This window comes from Physella acuta, unplaced genomic scaffold (genome assembly GCF_028476545.2).
Source record: "Physella acuta isolate Inbredline_101_S28 unplaced genomic scaffold, ASM2847654v3 ptg000208l, whole genome shotgun sequence".
Classification (NCBI taxonomy): domain Eukaryota; kingdom Metazoa; phylum Mollusca; class Gastropoda; family Physidae; genus Physella; species Physella acuta.
Genome location: NW_026731727.1, coordinates 622223 through 642410, shown reverse-complemented (window position 1 = coordinate 642410; position 20188 = coordinate 622223). Strand labels below are relative to the sequence as shown.

General features: G+C 37.4%; 1 protein-coding gene across 3 annotated transcripts in view; it reads right to left on the bottom strand.

The window, feature by feature from the left end:
• The window catches only part of LOC131937334 (lipoxygenase homology domain-containing protein 1), a 77929-nt gene that overhangs the window by 18656 nt on the left and 39085 nt on the right, over window positions 1–20188 (bottom strand). For 2 of the 3 annotated variants that reach the window (XM_059294648.1, XM_059294647.1), the window contains exons 17-35: window positions 16194–16348; window positions 15253–15490; window positions 14317–14510; window positions 12873–13056; window positions 12197–12357; window positions 11011–11097; window positions 10705–10853; window positions 10359–10522; window positions 8966–8983; window positions 5740–5894; window positions 5514–5647; window positions 4213–4367; window positions 3917–4021; window positions 3405–3513; window positions 3017–3201; window positions 2480–2658; window positions 2087–2203; window positions 619–781; window positions 353–507 (exon numbers count right to left, since the gene is read on the bottom strand). In XM_059294648.1, coding sequence (XP_059150631.1) covers window positions 353–507; window positions 619–781; window positions 2087–2203; window positions 2480–2658; window positions 3017–3201; window positions 3405–3513; window positions 3917–4021; window positions 4213–4367; window positions 5514–5647; window positions 5740–5894; window positions 8966–8983; window positions 10359–10522; window positions 10705–10853; window positions 11011–11097; window positions 12197–12357; window positions 12873–13056; window positions 14317–14510; window positions 15253–15490; window positions 16194–16348 — 2807 coding nt within the window. The remainder of the gene's footprint in view (window positions 1–352; window positions 508–618; window positions 782–2086; window positions 2204–2479; window positions 2659–3016; window positions 3202–3404; window positions 3514–3916; window positions 4022–4212; window positions 4368–5513; window positions 5648–5739; window positions 5895–8965; window positions 8984–10358; window positions 10523–10704; window positions 10854–11010; window positions 11098–12196; window positions 12358–12872; window positions 13057–14316; window positions 14511–15252; window positions 15491–16193; window positions 16349–20188) is intronic. The other variant, XM_059294649.1, reaches the window with a different exon arrangement.

Genomic DNA, 20188 nt, shown 5'->3' with positions numbered 1-20188 from the left:
CACTAGTTATAGGACCAGAAGAGGGTGTTCCAATGTTCCATCTGAATCTATTGACACTAGTTATAGGACCAGAAGAGGGTGTTCCATCTGAATCTATTGACACTAGTTATAGGACCAGAAGAGGGTGTTCCATCTGAATCTATTGACACTAGTTATAGGACCAGAAGAGGGTGTTCCAATGTTCCATCTGAATCTATTGACACCAGTTATAGGACCAGAAGAGGGTGTTCCATCTGAATCTATTGACACCAGTTATAGGACCAGAAGAGGGTGTTCCATCTGAATCTATTGACACTAGTTATAGGACCAGAAGAGGGTGTTCCATCTGAATCTATTGACACCAGTCCCTCACCTGTTTCCGTTCAAACTTGTCTCTGTTGGTCTCAGAGTTTCTCAGTTGTCTCTCCCCACTGTCCCCCTTGTCACCAAACATGGTGAGGAACACATTGGCATCTGTCCCTCCACCTGACACGTCTCCTGTGTAAACTTCCACGGTGTATTTTTTGGCTGAAATAAAAATTAATTAGCCAGGTTTTAAAAACTTAAATAACCATATGAGATAACAATAATAAAATAACAGTTTAAAGATGGCTTTGTAGTAGATGAGAATGCCCCTACCTTCTAGTTTTTCCTTTATTTTCAACTCTTTGGCCTTGGTCTCCCCATCCCTGCCCACAAGCTCCTGTACAGCCTTCTCTGGGACCAGCTCTCTCTCTATGGCCCCATCCTCTTGGTTTTTGGCCAGCCACCTGCCACAGGGGAAGGTGTATGTGATGGAACCCTACATTTAAAGGAAGCAAATCAGTCACATGAGTTCTATCCATGGATCAGCTACTCACACTTTATGTCACACTTTTTTTTTGATCAACAAAGCTTACAGGTTGGAGTTTTAATGTGAACGTGCACACAATTATCATAGTTCAATTTCAAGCAGTCATTTATAAGAGTAAACAAAAAGAAATACTCTAGTGAATTATTTAATTGTCTTTTTAAGAACCATTTAGCCTTCCTATATAATATTTAATTTAATGTCTACCAGTGGTTCTTAATTTTTTTGAACCCCACTAGTTTTATATGTGCATCCCGAACCCCTAAGACTGACTCACTGAACCCGAGTGACCTGGTGTTATATTGAGCATTGAGTGACATCACATGGTGTGACTCGCGATGTTTGACTCAGGAGAAATGGTAAGGGTTGGGTAGACTAGTCCCATACATTGAGCCAGGGTAGACTAAGACTAAGACTATATATGGGGCCAGGGTAGACTAGGCCCATACATTGGGCCGGGATAGACTAGGACTATATATGGGGCCAGGAACCAAAAGATAGGTAGCTAGTGGGACACGGTCAATAAGGAGGGTTACTATATTCACAGAGACAGCCGTGACAGTCTACAATAGATGTGTGCAACCCAGGCAACTTTAAGAATAGATGTAAACTGTTCAGGAAGAAATAAAGAAATTAGGAACCATCCTTGAGACTTCAACATTTGGTAGAAAATGCTACAAGAGGCGTAAACCTTACAATACAATGAAAAGATATGTGTTTAGCAATATACTTAATATTAAATATAAAACAGTCATGAAATAGTCTTTAGGCCTACTTGTCAACACTAAGAGGGTATAAAATGAATAGTGAAAGATTATTATACATAGATATTTATTCTACACAGCTATACATATTTAAAAAATTGCATCATATAGGACATTGATACACTGACAAAAATTCATGCATCATATAGGACATTGATAATAATTCAAGCAAAAGAATTGATATTTCTAGGTGTTATCATTAATCAAAACAATGGTTTTTGTGATACTTTGAAATATTTGTTGGTAAAATGGCTCTAGCCCCTAAACTTATCTGCCTATCATGTGCTATGGCTACAAGCAGTTATAAAAGATAAACTTACGTGTGTATTCTGTAGAAATCCAGAAGGCAGAAAAGAAAAATACACAACCATTTAACTTAAACAGTGTCACAAATTGCAACTTTTTCAACAAATTAAAAATGTTGTTGACACAAATAAAGTTTTGTTTTCAGCACTACATTTTCTGTCATGTTCTGCTCTAAGAGTTTTCTCACCTTGCCAGTGTCATGCAAGCGCCTGACCTCAACCTTGTCTAAATGCCATGCTGCACCAAAACCTGAATCATCATGGCCAATACGAAGTTTCTCTATGGTATCTCCAACATCCTCTAGCTGAAAGTGTATTTATGTCATATTTACCAAGAAGTTGGGACTTTCACAATATTTTAAATGAAATGTTAAATCTCTAAAATAATTTAAGTCTGTTTTTTAATCTTATAAAACTAATTTTAAAACATATAAGTAGGATCATTTCTTGTATCACTGATGGCAGTAAAAAATGTTTGACAGAACTGACTTGACTTACCCCTCAATGAACTTGTTCACTGAGCCCCAGACTTGACTTACCTCTACAATGAACTTGTCCACTGAGCCCCAGACTTGACTTACCTCTACAATGAACTTGTCCACTGAACCCTTGTTGAACTTTGCCTTACACTCCCGCTTGTTGCTACACAGATCTTTCTGCTGTGTGGCAACTTCCTTGCCATACAAGGCTATGTGCACCATAGCATCAGTCCCAGCGCCTGATATGTTGCTTGTGTATGTTGTGATCTCATATGGAATACCTAGGGTCAAACACATTTCATTACCAGAAATTTTTGTATGGTATTGTTGGACTTTTTTTTGTACCTCAACAACAGAGGTTGCCAGGTCAATCAATAATATATCTTAAACACTAACAATATATCCAAAGTACTAGCGACATATCCAAAGTACTAGCAACATATCCAAAGTACTAGCAACATATCCAAAGTACTAGTGACATATCCAAAGTACTAGCGACATATCCAAAGTACTAGTGACATATCCTAAGCACTAGCAACATATCCTAAGCACTAGCGACATATCCAAAGTACTAGCAACATATCCAAAGTACTAGTGACATATCCTAAGCACTAGCAACATATCCTAAGCACTACTGACATGGCTTGTACTCCTCTGTGGCCAGTTCCTGTGGAAACAGCTCCCTCTCAATCATGCGGTCATCATCAGAATCAGACAGCCAGCGGCCACAGGGAAATAGCCAGGCTCGTCCAAGAGAAGGCGCATCGATGAGGACTTTATCAAGAAACCAGGCTCCACCACCTCCTGCATTGTCATGTCCAATCCTAGTCATTTATGCACAAATACATTAATGTTAGGCACAGTTTAGCTAGGTGAGGTTAGTTATTTATAATTAACTATTTCAAAGATGTATGACACTGAAAGCAAAAAAACCCAGTAAGGATGCTTTACTTTTTATATGAGAGCCAGCATGTGATGTCACATTGGCCCAACCTGCTGTAGGACCAGCATGTAAGGTCACACTTACTTTATTTTTTTTAATTCTCCAATGTTGGCCAGCTCCAAAATAAACTCATCCATCTGGTTCCTCTCAAATTTGTTTTTGTTGTTCATTGAAGATTTCAGGAACAATTTGTCTAAAGAAAACAAAACATTTCAGGAACATTTTGTCTGAAGAAAACAAAACATTTCAGTAACATTTTGTCTAGAGAAAACAAAACATTTCAGTAACATTTTGTCTAAAGAAAACAAAACATTTTAGTAACATTTTGTCTGAAGAAAACAAAACATTTCAGTAACAATTTGTCTAGAGAAAACAAAACATTTCACTAACATTTTGTCTAAAGAAAACAAAACATTTCAGTAACATTTTGTCTAGAGAAAACAAAACATTTCAGTAACATTTTGTCTAGAGAAAACAAAACATTTCACTAACATTTTGTCTAGAGAAAACAAACCAATCAAGCAGCACTGTGACAAAGGATGGGAAAACAAATCAAGCCATTGAAGTTTCAAAGAAAAAACTCCCAGATAACTTACTGGAGCTGTCCTTGTCACCAAACAAAATGACATAAACATTGGCATCAGTTCCTGCACCAAATTTGTCCCCAGTGAAAACCTTGACATGGTAAGTGGTAAGGGCAGCTGAGGGAAAGACACAGTAAAACTTTAGTATCATTTTTTGTTAAAACACAAGGTCAAATTTCAATTAGAACAATTTAAAAAAAAAAAAACATGTCCAACTTGATTTAAATTTTTGTGTGTGTCAAACTTAAGTACAATTTTTAACTTAGCCTAAAGAGAAAAGACAATTTTTAAAACGACTTTGATATAACCTTTGACCTCCAAGCCAATCTCATCTCTAATATTTGTCTTTGAATCCTTCTTGGATAATTTTCTCTTTAATGCCTGGTCAACTGGCATCAGATCTCTGGACAGCTGACCGTCATCTTTAGATACAGCCAACCAGCGCTGGCAGGGGAAAAAATAGCTGAGAAGAAAATAATGAGCATTAAGGTTAGTGTTTTAATTAATATATTAAGGTTAATGTTTTAATGAGAGTTTGCTTTGGGTTAGAGTTTTCATATGAAATAAACTAGATTACAATTAGGTTTTCAAATGACATGTTAGGTTGGAGATATTTAAGTTCAATTTCCATCATATTGGAGCCTAATTATTAAAAAAACTTGACTGATTTAACCCCCCCCCCTCCCCCCATTTGAGAAAAAATAAAAATAAAAATGTGTAATAGATTTCATTGTAAGTTTTTAAAAACTATTTCCAGCTCACTTTACAATTTAAACTATTTGCTTTGAAACCCCATCAGTGGCTGGCAATTATCTGCTATTTCCTAACAACAATGGTTGGTTCTCAGGAGTGAAAACAGTTCACAAAACTTTCTTACACTGGGCGATTAGTCAAATTTAATCCTATTATCTCCCTTTTTCTATGATTGAATTTAAAAAGTTCCACTTTAGACCTAGTGATCAATCAGGTAGATGAAGTAGAGTTCATGTTTTGTGACCTCAGCATATAAAGGGATGGTATGGTCAGCACTATGCCCAGCTGCCTTTACTTTCCCCAAACTGAGTCAGGTACCCATCAGAGCTGGGTGGACTCAGGGACATCCCACAGTCACAAGTCCAAACTGAGATGTGAACTCTAGACCTTCAGGCTGCAGCCAATATGCTCTACAATTCAACTATTCCGACCCACATTGAATTTAGTAATCATTTAATTAATATTGAATGACTAATTTAAAGCCTAAAAAGATATTCTCGCGTTTCCCTTGGAGACAAATGTATCAGGAAAGTGAACAAACCAACCAAAGGCCATAGTGAATTAAATAATAAACATACCTAAATAAATATATAGAGACCTATAATCTCTATATTCAGCATAATATAGTTTATTCATTTACTAGTAAATACTGCTTACAACTGAATACCTTCACTAAATTACATGATTGACCTCTGCTTTTTACTTCTACTTCTATAAATGTTGGTGTAGTATTAGAATAAAACTCTGCATTAAAAGTGGGTAAAAATTGAATTAGAAAATATTGCCAAACAGAAGGAGAACATTGCAATAAATATTGAAGCAGCAATGAACAGAGGGGCAAAAATGGCAAAACAACCTCTTTTTATTTTTAGTGTCCTCCACTTCAACTGAGTCCAGAAACCAGTCAGCACCGCCACCCTTGTTGTCATGACGGATATTCACCTTGTTTAAGATGCCAAGGTCAACCGCTTTAATTGTGAAAATATCCTCCTGTAAAGGAATTCAATTTTAAGTATGAAATATTTCTAGTACATGTCATGTACAAGAATGTAGAGAAATACTGAGGTGAAAGTTACACCTACTTGATTCTGCTCAAATTTGTTGATGTTTGTTTTAGACTGTTCCAGATATCTCTCACCTGTGTCACCGTTGGCCCCGTAAATTGTCAGGTAAACATTGGCATCTGTGCCAGCAAACCTGACATCACCTGTCCGCACCTTGACCACATATTCCAGCTCTGGTCAAGATAAAACAAACATGTTAACACTTGGTTTGAAATAACAAAAATAGACCACCAACATCCCAATAAACAGAGGACCATCAATGTCCCACTAGACCACCAACATCCCAATAAACAGAGGGCCATCAATGTCCCACTAGACCACCAACATCCTAATAAACAGAGGACCATCAATGTCCCACTAGACCACCAACATCTCAATAAACAGAGGGCCAACAATGTCCCACTAGACCACCAACATCCCAATAAACAGAGGGCCATCAATGTCCTACTAAAAAATAGACCACCAACATCCCAATAAACAGAGGGCCATCAATGTCCCACTAAAAAATAGACCACCAACATCCCAATAAACAGAGGGCCATCAATGTCCCACTAGACCACCAACATCCCAATAAACAGAGGACCATCAATGTCCCACTAAAAAATAGACCACCAACATCCTAATAAACAGAGGGCCATCAATGTCCCACTAGACCACCAACATCCCAATAAACAGAGGGCCATCAATGTCCCACTAGACCACCAACATCCCAATAAACAGAGGGCCATCAATGTCCTACTAAAAAATAGACCACCAACATCCCAATAAACAGAGGGCCATCAATGTCACACTAGACCACCCAAAAGGGCAATCAGCTTCCCCAAAAACTTAGCTTCATCATTAGCAATTATTGGACCAACATTTTCACAAGCAACATTATTCATTTATATAGCAGTAGAAAAAAATCCACAAGTTTATATACTAACCATAACCTTACAAAAAATTATAAAAAATTGATCAGAAGAAATATTTTGTTTTAAATCTTGCCATGGGATACACAAAGAAACCCAAAGCTAAAACATGCTATAAATTTGTCAAGACAAGTAAACACAGCTACTTCACGCTAGTATTGAAGAAAGCAGATTATTACATGGCACTCAACAATGTAGCTACACACATCTATAGTATGAGAACTGGACATATCTGTTAGCCAAATGGCCAGTGTGTCTGTCAATAACTGGACAGTGTCTGTCAAGAACTGGCCAGCGTGTCTGTCAACAACTGGCCAGCATGTCTGCTAACTGGTCAGTGTTTCTGTCAACAACTGGTCAGTGTGTCAGCCAACTGGTCAGTGTGTCAGCCAACTGGTCAGTGTGTCAGCCAACTGGTCAGTGTGTCAGCCAACTGGTCAGTGTGTCTGTCAACAACTGGTCTGTGTGTCTGTCAACAACTGGTCAGTGTGTCAGCCGACTGGTCAGTGTGTCAGCCGACTGGTCAGTGTGTCAGCCGACTGGTCAGTGTGTCAGCCGACTGGTCAGTGTGTCAGCCGACTGGTCAGTGTGTCAGCCGACTGGTCAGTGTGTTAGCCGACTGGTCAGTGTGTCTGTCAACAACTGGTCAGTGTGTCAGCCAACTGATCAGTGTGTCAGCCGACTGGTCAGTGTGTCAGCCGACTGGTCAGTGTGTCAGCCGACTGGTCAATGTGTCAGCCGACTGGTCAGTGTGTCAGCCGACTGGTCAATGTGTCAGCCGACTGGTCAGTGTGTCAGCTGACTGGTCAGTGTGTCAGCCAACTGGTCAGCCAATGGGTCAGTGTGTCAGCTGACTGGTCAGCGTGTCAGCTGACTGGTCAGCGTGTCAGCTGACTGGTCAGCGTGTCAGCTGACTGGTCAGCATGTCAGCTGACTGGTCAGTCTGTTAGGTAACCAATAGTAGAGTTACATGTCCAAGCTGTCGATCAATTGAAACATAATGTAACAAGTCAAATTTTTTAAAATATGGGAAATACCATTATAATATAAATACTATATATTTATAAAATTTAGAAACATACTTTAAATTGTAACCACATTACATAGTTAAAATAAGGGAATCTACGTTATAATGTAACAAATTTACTTTTTAAATTTTTTTTTATGGAAACCTACATTTAATTTACAATATAACTACTTGAAATAGTTAAAATATGGGAATCAAGATTTGCTTTCAGAATATTTACAAACAGAGCTACCAGGACAAAGCACCATTTGCTGATAAACAAACAACCACTTTTCAAATTGTTTTAATTAAAAACTTATTTTTCTTAAACAATCATTTTTTATGAAAGAATTTTTTTCCAAATAAAAGCTTAGTGCTGGGAGGAGCTCTATTAGTAAAAAATGTTTTAAACCTCTCTCATTGTTTGCTGAGGATTTCAAATACTTTAACAATTTAAATCAACATATTTTAAGCTGAATTTACATTTTTTTTTAATACTGCATGCAAGTTGCAATTAAAGGCAGGATTTATACTTCTTAGATGTAATCAGTTAAATCATGACAAAGATTTAATTCATGAAGCCAAAGGTCCATATATGAAGCAGGGAATAGGCTAGAGCTGATTAATGAAGCTACTTTACATGTGGTTTTCAAACATGTGATTTTTCAATAACTAACAAACTGATGGGTTTTTAATAGTAAACTGGTATGGTTCTTTAATAACTAACAAACTGATGTGTTTTAATAGTAAACTGGTATGGTTCTTTAATAACTAACAAACTGATGGGTTTTAATAGTAAACTGGTATGGTTCTTTAATAACTAACAAACTGATGTGTTTTAATAGTAAACTGGTATGGTTCTTTAATAACTAACAAACTGATGGGTTTTTATAGTAAACTGGTATGGTTCTTTAATAACTAACAAACTGATGTGTTAAGATTATGACAAGGATAACTCCAAGGTGATAACTAAAAGTCGTTAGCAAATTATTTGTTATTTTAAAGTAGTTTATAATTTTTGTTTGACTGGGAGCTACTGGGGTTACCACCATCACATGACCAAAAGTGAAACATTTCATTGGTTATGGCACATGAAAGCTTGGGAAGATTTTCTAGAATTTTTTTTAATAGAAACAATAAGGCTTATTCATGTCAAAGTTTGAATTGTACAGACCCAACTAGTAGATAGTTTTTTTATTCTATTTATTTTACCTGTGAATGTTTTATTGTGTGATTTATAGAATGTGTGATGTGTTTTACTGTATGTGAAATGTTTAAAAGCAGACATAATAAAATGACAACGCCCATGCATGCCTACATTACTTACTGTCTTCCTCAGACTCATCTGTCAATAATACACAACTCATTTTTTACTCATCACATTTGAAATACTTTTCTAGCTATTTTTGGAAACACATGAGTTCTATTACAATTTTCTTTACACCAAATTAGTTTATATTAAAGTTGTCAGGTCCATGTTATAACATTATGTCAGATCAAAGTTATAACATTATGTCAGGCCAAAGTTATAACATTATGTCAGGCCAAAGTTATAACATGATGTCAGACCAAAGTTATAACATTATGTCAGGCCAAAGTTATAACATTATGTCAGGCCAAAGTTATAACATTATGTCAGGCCAAAGTTATAACATTATGTCAGACCAAAGTTATAACATGATGTCAGACCAAAGTTATAACATTATGTCAGGCCAAAGTTATAACATTATGTCAGGCCAAAGTTATAACATTATGTCAGGCCAAAGTTATAACATTATGTCAGGCCAAAGTTATAACATTATGTCAGGCCAAAGTTATAACATTATGTCAGGCCAAAGTTATAACATTATGTCAGGCCAAAGTTATAACATTATGTCAGGCCAAAGTTATAACATTATGTCAGGCCAAAGTTATAACATTATGTCAGGCCAAAGTTGTAACATTATGTCAGGCCAAAGTTATAACATTATGTCAGACCAAAGTTATAACATTATGTCAAGCCAAAGTTATAACATTATGTCAGGCCAAAGTTATAACATTATGTCAGGCCAAAGTTATAACATTATGTCAGGCCAAAGTTGTAACATTATGTCAGGCCAAAGTTATAACATTATGTCAGACCAAAGTTATAACATTATGTCAGGCCAAAGTTATAACATTATGTCAGGCCAAAGTTATAACATTATGTCAGACCAAAGTTATAACATTATGTCAGGCCAAAGTTATAACATTATGTCAGGCCAAAGTTATAACATTATGTCAGACCAAAGTTATAACATTATGTCAGGCCAAAGTTATAACATGTCAGATCAAAGTTATAACATTATGTCAGGCCAAAGTTATAACATGATGTCAGGCCAAAGTTATAACATTATGTCAGGCCAAAGTTATAACATTATGTCAGGTCCATGTTATAACATGATGTCAGGCCAAAGTTATAACATGATGTCAGGCCAAAGTTATAACATTATGTCATGCCAAAGTTGTAACATGATAATGTCAGGTCGATGTTATAACATAATGTCAGATCAAAGTTATATAATGGTAGTGGATTGTTCATCGTGTTATTAATGCAAATCTAGAGACAAAAATTCAGACAGTTTAAAAAATATTTTTTTTAAAAATCCCATCAACTAGCATTTATTTTGGTGACAAAAGACTCATCAATTAATAAATACAGAAATGTAACAAAGAAATGATTACTATGGACAGAAATGTACCTTCTAGAGCCCCTTTGAGTGGCCTCCCCTTCTCATCTGTTGGTATTAGCTCCCTTACAATGAGTTTGTCCCCATCACTCTTTGAGAACCACTTGTTAACAAAGAACCAATAATCTTCTGTGTCTGCATGTTCATCCTCCTCCTCCAGAACTTCTAGTTGAGACCTGGGGAGGGTGGGGAGAGACACGTGTTCAATAAACACAACCCAACTTACACACATTGAGAGAGACACGTGTTCAATACACACAACCCAACTTACACACCTTGAGAGAGACAAATGTTCAATACACACAACCCAACTTACACACCTTTTGTCATTTTAAAATTTAGCAATGCTTTATCTAACCTTGACCCTTTAAAATTACTGCGCCGTCGGCCAGGTGATGAGGGGCTCTCAGAATCTTCATCAGAACGAAGGATGGACTTTCGTCTGTCCTGCTCAGACAACTTACGCTTGAGTGATTTTTTATGGGATGCTTCTCTCTGTATCAACATCTGAAGGGGTAAAATGTTCCATGTAGTGTTTCATGTGGCAGTTCATGCCTTACTCATACAATATGCCCACCCCACCTATACACACATACAACATGCCCACACAAAAACATGCCCACCACACATACAACATGCCCACCCCACCTATCTACACACTCACCTTTTCCAGAAACCATCCTGACATCATGCCAGCACCATCGTGACCAATGCGCACCTTGAGCAAAGTCCCTACATCTGGAGCTTCAATCTAGGTCACAAAATGTCACATTCTTATTTACAGGAAACATTTTTTGTCACATTTTAAAAAGTTTTGCCCCCCTTTTACTTTCTTGTATACAGAGTATAGGGCAAGTATTGTAATCATGTACAAAATCAAAATTGGAATTTGTAAAATCTCAAAGATTTTTACAAATCTCAACTTTTTTTTACCACTTAGTTTGTTTGCAATCTTGTCCGTCCGTTTGTACTTAGGCCTACTAAAGTACAGCTAGGTTGACAAAAATATATATATAGGCCTATATATCAAATCTTTAGTTTTCTTTTAACTTTTGAGCAATTTCTGGTTACTAGAAGTGGCACTTTTTCGGTTTCTCAAAAATCTTTAACTTGAATACTGTTTCAGTTAGGTAGAAGAAATTTCTTATATAAGTAAAAGATCTTATTTTCTGGTTTCTGTAGAATTTTATGTGTTTTTGGGTGACAAGAAATAGTACTTTATGCTTTTTCTAATTTCTCAACAACAAAAAAAACTTGATTCCCCTGTCCATCATGGGCAGAAATGAATACAATGTTTAAGAGACTTAAATGATTCTGTTAAAAACTCTGCTGTTCAATGGAATGTATGCTGTTTTTAAAAAAAAAGTAATTTGCCTTAAGTTTGGGAGAGAAAATTGTATAAATTTCATAGCGTATGTCTATAGATCTATATCAAATTTGAATGAAATAGTTCATTTCTCCATTCGTTTTTTTATTCTTTCAGTAGTTTAAACATGTTGCATGTGATGTCATTGTATTCTTGTCACAACCATAAACACTTTTCCTGTTGCATAATAAAAAATTTGTTTCTACTTTATATTGGTTTATTTTTTTTTCTTTAAATAAAATTTTGTTGATAGATTTAAAACATCCAAATTATTTTCAACAAAAGTCTGTATCTTTAAGTTCTCCATATATCGCTGAACATACAGATCACATAGCCTAAAAAATGTTGCAGAGAGAGAGAGAGAGAGAGGTCTGCACATGGGCGTTTATATATTAGGATATATGATAAAGTTTAGGGGAGATCAATGCCACTTTATTTTAAATGTAACAAATAAGGTATAAGACATGTAATAAAACCAACTAACCTTGAACTTGTCAACTTGACCTTTTTCAAAATTGTCAGATTTGTTATCTAAGGGAATTTCTTGTGTTTTACCACTGTCTCCATACATCTGGATGAAAACATTGGCATCAGTTCCTGCACCTTTCTCAGTGCCTGTCCATATGGTCACCTCATAGGGTATGGCTGTGGCAGACAACAGGGCACATGGTTAACTAGGGCAGACAACAGGGCACATGGTTAACTAGGGCAGACACAACAGGGCACATGGTTAACTAGGGCAGACAACAGGGCACATGGTTAACTAGGGCAGACACAACAGGGCACATGGTTAACTAGGGCAGACACAACAGGGCACATGGTTAACTAGGGCAGACAACAGGGCACATGGTTAACTAGGGCAGACACAACAGGGCACATGGTTAACTAGGGCAGACACAACAGGGCACATGGTTAACTAGGGCAGACACAACAGGGCACATGGTTAACTAGGGCAGACACAACAGGGCACATGGTTAACTAGGGCAGACACAACAGGGCACATAGTTAACTAGGGCAGACAACAGGGCACATGGTTAACTAGGGCAGACAACAGGGCACATGGTTAACTAGGGCAGACACAACAGGGCACATGGTTAACTAGGGCAGACAAAATGACAAAGCACAATGTATTATGATTGTAGTAACAAGATAAAACAAACTTTTTTCAACAGCTTGAGTAACTAAGGGCTCTAAATCCACTTCAGTTTGCTCCTTGTCAGACAACCACTTTCTACAAGCAAATGAATAATGCTCTCCCTTTGAAGGCACTTTGATGAGAACTTCCTCTAAATACCAAGCAGCTCCAAGTTTGCTATTGTCATGGCCTATCCTGATTTTCTTGATCTGAAACATTTTTGCATTTCATTTTAACAATTATCTTCATTTTGATAAGATGAGTTTGTGTTTTCAATCATTCAAAAACTGTTCTTCATGCTCTTTTCATATTACAGAAGTCAGATCAATAGTAATACAAAGCATGTTAGTTTGCTACTGTAGGAAATGTTTACATTTCTCTAATACAGAGAATGTTATTTTGCTACTGTAGGAAATGTTTACATTTCTCTAATACAGAGAATGTTATTTTGCTACTGTAGGAAATGTTTACATTTCTCTAATACAGAGCATGTTAGTTTGCTACTGTAGGAAATGTTTACGTTTCTCTAATACAAAGCATGTTAGTTTGCTACTGTAGGAAATGTTTACATTTCTCTAATACAGAGCATGTTAGTTTGCTACTGTAGGAAATGTTTACATTTCTCTAATACAGAGAATGTTAGTTTGCTACTGTAGGAAATGTTTACATTTCTCTAATACAAAGCATGTTATTTTGCTACTGTAGGAAATGTTTACATTTCTCTAATACAAAGCATGTTAGTTTGGTAACTTTAGGGACAATGTAAATGTTTTCAAGTTAACTTCCCATACACAGTGGAACAACCTTCCACACACCCACCTAAGCATTTACACATCACTCAGAAAAATTATTTACAAAAAAAAAAATTGCTAGTTCTCATACATAATTGATTTGATCAGCGTAAAAATAGACACATTTATGTTTTCTAAACAACTCATTAAAAAAAATAATTTCACATTTTTTATTTGACACAAAAAGTTGCCTGGTTTTTTATTTTAGTGCAAATATAATTAGCTTGCATGCAATAATGTAATCAACCGTGTGTTTCAAGATGATGAGAATCACATGACTTGTAATGTGGGTACAAATAGGTTAGTGGCACAGCAAGCTTGATGTAAAGAGAAGGCAGGTGGTAAAGGGTTAACTCCATTGGACCGAATAATAAATAATTCTTATTGGAATTCTGGTAAAACATGAAAGTGATTCCTCTTTTATGAGTTAAAGGAGACGGCAAGTGTTAAAGGGTTAATGGAGACAGGCTAGAGGTGGGGTTAATGGAGACAGGCTAGAGGTGGGGTTAATGGAGACAGGCTAGAGGTGGGGTTAATGGAGACAGGCTAGAGGTGGGGTTAATGGAGACAGGCTAGAGGTGGGGTTAATGGAGACAGGCTAGAGGTGGGGTTAATGGAGACAGGCTAGAGGTGGGGTTAATGGAGACAGGCTAGAGGTGGGGTTAATGTTTTCCAGACCTTCCCAATATCCTCAGCCTCCAGCTTGAACAGGTCTGTCTTCCCCTTCTCAAATTTGTTGCTAGAATTCTCAGATTGTCTCAGCTGCAGGATGCCTGTGTCTCCCCGAGTGCCAAAAATTTTCAGGAAAACATTGGCGTCAGTGCCGGCACCTTTCTTATCACCCGTCCTGACTGACACATGGTACGATGTGGCTAAAGACGAGAGAGTGGGGGTGGGGCAAATCTCAGTCAAATGAAACCTGTAAGGATAATCTAGCTGCTAAATGGGGTTAACCAAAACCTGTAAGGATTATCTAGCTGCTAAACGGGGTTAACCAAAACCTGTAAGGATAATCTAGCTGCTAAATGGGGTTAACCAAAACCTGTAAGGATAATCTAGCTGCTAAACGGGGTTAACCAAAACCTGTAAGGATAATCTAGCTGCTAAACGGGGTTAACCAAAACCTGTAAGGATAATCTAGCTGCTAAATGGGGTTAACCAAAACCTGTAAGGATAATCTAGCTGCTAAATGGGGTTAACCAAAACCTGTAAGGATAATCTAGCTGCTAAATGGGGTTAACCAAAACCTGTAAGGATAATCTAGCTGCTAAACGGGGTTGACAAAAACCTGTAAGCTGCTAAATGTGGCTACAAGTGGTGAAACTTGCTATTTTCGGAGTTGTAACTGGTTGCAGTTGTGTTGTGTGGTATAGGTTGTTGTGGGTTTATTAGTTGGAAACTTGTAGGTGTGTTATGTGGTCAAGTTTGTAGGTGTAGGGATGTAGTTGTAAGTTTGTGACTAAATGTTCCTATAGTCTGAAAATATAATAACAAAAGGTTCCTTTATTATCAGTTTGTGAATGTAATGACAAAAAGTTCTTATGTAATCAGTCTGAGAATGTAATGATCAAAGGTTCCTATATTATCAGTTTGAGAATGACCAAAGGCTCTTACTGCTGAGCATTTGTGTTCCTCCCACAGTTATCTCTCTTTCAATGAGGCCGTCATCCTTGTCCTCTGCTAGCCAGCGGTTACAATTAAAAGTGACCTCTCCAAATTTATCCTTCTCCTCTTTACAAAAAATGACCACTTTATCCAAAAACCACCCAGCCCCTGGACCTTTGCCATCATGACCTATCCTGATCTTCTTCAACTTGTGCAAGGTAACCGCCTCAATTTCAAACTCATCCATCTAAAATTGCAAGAACAAAATTAAATGTATAACATTAGGGTTGTAACACCAACCATTTAACATATATTTATTTACAATCACAATAGTCTTGAAAAGTCTATGTACTAAGTTTTAAAAAAATCTTTACAAAAATATGTCAAGTGATAAAAATTAGTTACATTTTAAAACCTTAAAGTTGTTTGGTAACCATCGATTACACTCATTTTCATATTTTTGTTTTGAATATAAGCCGTTGAAAAGCTGTTTAGAATTATTTTATCAATTCAAATATTTAAAAAAACTGCCCTCAACCTCTCCTGCAAGTCAACAGGAATGGCCGGGGAGATTAAAACTATTAAAGTCAGAACAGTTGTTTTCCATGATAGCCAAGTATTGGATTTATATAATTAAAATCTCCTATCACCAAACACCCTGACTCTACTAATCCAAATTAAAAATAAAAGTTTTTGCTAAAATACTATATTACCAGTAATTATTTGTTTAACTATTTCTAACCTTAATAAAACCGGAAGTGATTTTGTACTTTTTGCACAAATATTCAATTTAGGTAGAAAAATATGCTTTCTGGCAACAAAAATTTGGAACAATTTGAAACCAGCTTTTCATGTCTATAAAATATTTTTGATAAGATGAAGTCAACACTCAGACTTTCTTGCAAAATTGTAACTGTAATTACAAATTCAGTCAACCCATGAAGACTGACCTTTCCTTTCTCAAATTTATTTTTACTGGTCTTGGAGTACTTGAGTGGGCGGTTCCCTGTGTCCCCCAGCTCCCCAAATATGTTGATGTAAACATTGGCATCTGTCCCAGCAAAACTCTTATTGCCAGTATACACCTGGACAATGTAGCTGACCACTAGAATAAAACAAGGTTACACCTGTAGCTGACCACTAGAATAAAACAAGGTTACACCTGTAGCTGACCACTAGAATAAAACAAGGTTACACCTGTAGCTGACCACTAGAATAAAACAAGGTTACACCTGTAGCTGACCACTAGAATAAAACAAGGTTACACCTGTAGCTGACCACTAGAATAAAACAAGGTTACACCTGTAGCTGACCACTAGAATAAAACAAGGTTACACCTGTAGCTGACCACTAGAATAAAACAAGGTTACACCTGTAGCTGACCACTAGAATAAAACAAGGTTACACCTGTAGCTGACCACTAGAATAAAACAAGGTTACACCTGTAGCTGACCACTAGAATAAAACAAGGTTACACCTGTAGCTGACCACTAGAATAAAACAAGGTTACACCTGTAGCTGACCACTAGAATAAAACAAGGTTACACCTGTAGCTGACCACTAGAATAAAACAAGGTTACACCTGTAGCTGACCACTAGAATAAAACAAGGTTACACCTGTAGCTGACCACTAGAATAAAACAAGGTTACACCTGCAGCTGTCCACTAGAATAAAACAAGGTTACACCTGTAGCTGACCACTAGAATAAAACAAGGTTACACCTGTAGCTGACCACTAGAATAAAACAAGGTTACACCTGTAGCTGACCACTAGAATAAAACAAGGTTACACCTGTAGCTGACCACTAGAATAAAACAAGGTTACACCTGTAGCTGACCACTAGAATAAAACAAGGTTACACCTGTAGCTGACCACTAGAATAAAACAAGGTTACACCTGTAGCTGACCACTAGAATAAAACAAGGTTACACCTGTAGCTGACCACTAGAATAAAACAAGGTTACACCTGTAGCTGACCACTAGAATAAAACAAGGTTACACCTGCAGCTATCCACTAGAATAAAACAAGGTTACACCTGTAGCTGACCACTAGAATAAAACAAGGTTACACCTGCAGCTGTCCACTAGAATAAAACAAGGTTACACCTGTAGCTGACCACTAGAATAAAACAAGGTTACACCTGTAGCTGACCACTAGAATAAAACAAGGTTACACCTGTAGCTGACCACTAGAATAAAACAAGGTTACACCTGTAGCTGACCACTAGAATAAAACAAGGTTACACCTGTAGCTGACCACTAGAATAAAACAAGGTTACACCTGTAGCTGACCACTAGAATAAAACAAGGTTACACCTGTAGCTGACCACTAGAATAAAACAAGGTTACACCTGTAGCTGACCACTAGAATAAAACAAGGTTACACCTGTAGCTGACCACTAGAATAAAACAAGGTTACACCTGTAGCTGACCACTAGAATAAAACAAGGTTACACCTGTAGCTGACCACTAGAATAAAACAAGGTTACACCTGTAGCTGACCACTAGAATAAAACAAGGTTACACCTGTAGCTGACCACTAGAATAAAACAAGGTTACACCTGTAGCTGACCACTAGAATAAAACAAGGTTACACCTACAGCTGACCACTAGAATAAAACAAGGTTACACCTGTAGCTGACCACTAGAATAAAACAAGGTTACACCTGCAGCTGACCACTAGAATAAAACAAGGTTACACCTGTAGCTGACCACTAGAATAAAACAAGGTTACACCTGCAGCTGACCACTAGAATAAAACAAGGTTACACCTGTAGCTGACCACTAGAATAAAACAAGGTTACACCTGTAGCTGACCACTAGAATAAAACAAGGTTACACCTGTAGCTGACCACTAGAATAAAACAAGGTTACACCTGTAGCTGACCACTAGAATAAAACAAGGTTACACCTGTAGCTGACCACTAGAATAAAACAAGGTTACACCTGTAGCTGACCACTAGAATAAAACAAGGTTACACCTGTAGCTGACCACTAGAATAAAACAAGGTTACACCTGTAGCTGACCACTAGAATAAAACAAGGTTACACCTGTAGCTGACCACTAGAATAAAACAAGGTTACACCTGTAGCTGACCACTAGAATAAAACAAGGTTACACCTGCAGCTATCCACTAGAATAAAACAAGGTTACACCTGTAGCTGACCACTAGAATAAAACAAGGTTACACCTGCAGCTGTCCACTAGAATAAAACAAGGTTACACCTGTAGCTGACCACTAGAATAAAACAAGGTTACACCTGTAGCTGACCACTAGAATAAAACAAGGTTACACCTGTAGCTGACCACTAGAATAAAACAAGGTTACACCTGTAGCTGACCACTAGAATAAAACAAGGTTACACCTGTAGCTGACCACTAGAATAAAACAAGGTTACACCTGTAGCTGACCACTAGAATAAAACAAGGTTACACCTGTAGCTGACCACTAGAATAAAACAAGGTTACACCTGTAGCTGACCACTAGAATAAAACAAGGTTACACCTGCAGCTGACCACTAGAATAAAACAAGGTTACACCTGTAGCTGACCACTAGAATAAAACAAGGTTACACCTGCAGCTGACCACTAGAATAAAACAAGGTTACACCTGCAGCTATCCACTAGAATAAAACAAGGTTACACCTGTAGCTGACCACTAGAATAAAACAAGGTTACACCTGCAGCTGTCCACTAGAATAAAACAAGGTTACACCTGTAGCTGACCACTAGAATAAAACAAGGTTACACCTGCAGCTGACCACTAGAATAAAACAAGGTTACACCTGTAGCTGACCACTAGAATAAAACAAGGTTACACCTGTAGCTGACCACTAGAATAAAACAAGGTTACACCTGTAGCTGACCACTAGAATAAAACAAGGTTACACCTGTAGCTGACCACTAGAATAAAACAAGGTTACACCTGTAGCTGACCACTAGAATAAAACAAGGTTACACCTGTAGCTGACCACTAGAATAAAACAAGGTTACACCTGTAGCTGACCACTAGAATAAAACAAGGTTACACCTGTAGCTGACCACTAGAATAAAACAAGGTTACACCTGTAGCTGACCACTAGAATAAAACAAGGTTACACCTGTAGCTGACCACTAGAATAAAACAAGGTTACACCTGTAGCTGACCACTAGAATAAAACAAGGTTACACCTGTAGCTGACCACTAGAATAAAACAAGGTTACACCTGTAGCTGACCACTAGAATAAAACAAGGTTACACCTGTAGCTGACCACTAGAATAAAACAAGGTTACACCTGCAGCTGTCCACTAGAATAAAACAAGGTTACACCTGTAGCTGACCACTAGAATAAAACAAGGTTACACCTGTAGCTGACTGAGAGAATAAAACAAGGTTACACCTGCAGCTGACCACTAGAATAAAACAAGGTTACACCTGTAGCTGACCACTAGAATAAAACAAGGTTACACCTGTAGCTGACCACTAGAATAAAACAAGGTTACACCTGTAGCTGACTGAGAGAATAAAACAAGGTTACACCTGTAGCTGACCACTAGAATAAAACAAGGTTACACCTGTAGCTGACCACTAGAATAAAACAAGGTACACCTGTAGCTGACCACTAGAATAAAACAAGGTTACACCTGTAGCTGACCACTAGAATAAAACAAGGTTACACCTATAGCTGACCACTAGAATAAAACAAGGTTACACCTGTAGCTGACCACTAGAATAAAACAAGGTTACACCTGTAGCTGACCACTAGAATAAAACAAGGTTACACCTGTAGCTGACCACTAGAATAAAACAAGGTTACACCTGCAGCTGACCACTAGAATAAAACAAGGTTACACCTGTAGCTGACCACTAGAATAAAACAAGGTTACACCTGTAGCTGACCACTAGAATAAAACAAGGTTACACCTGCAGCTGACCACTAGAATAAAACAAGGTTACACCTGT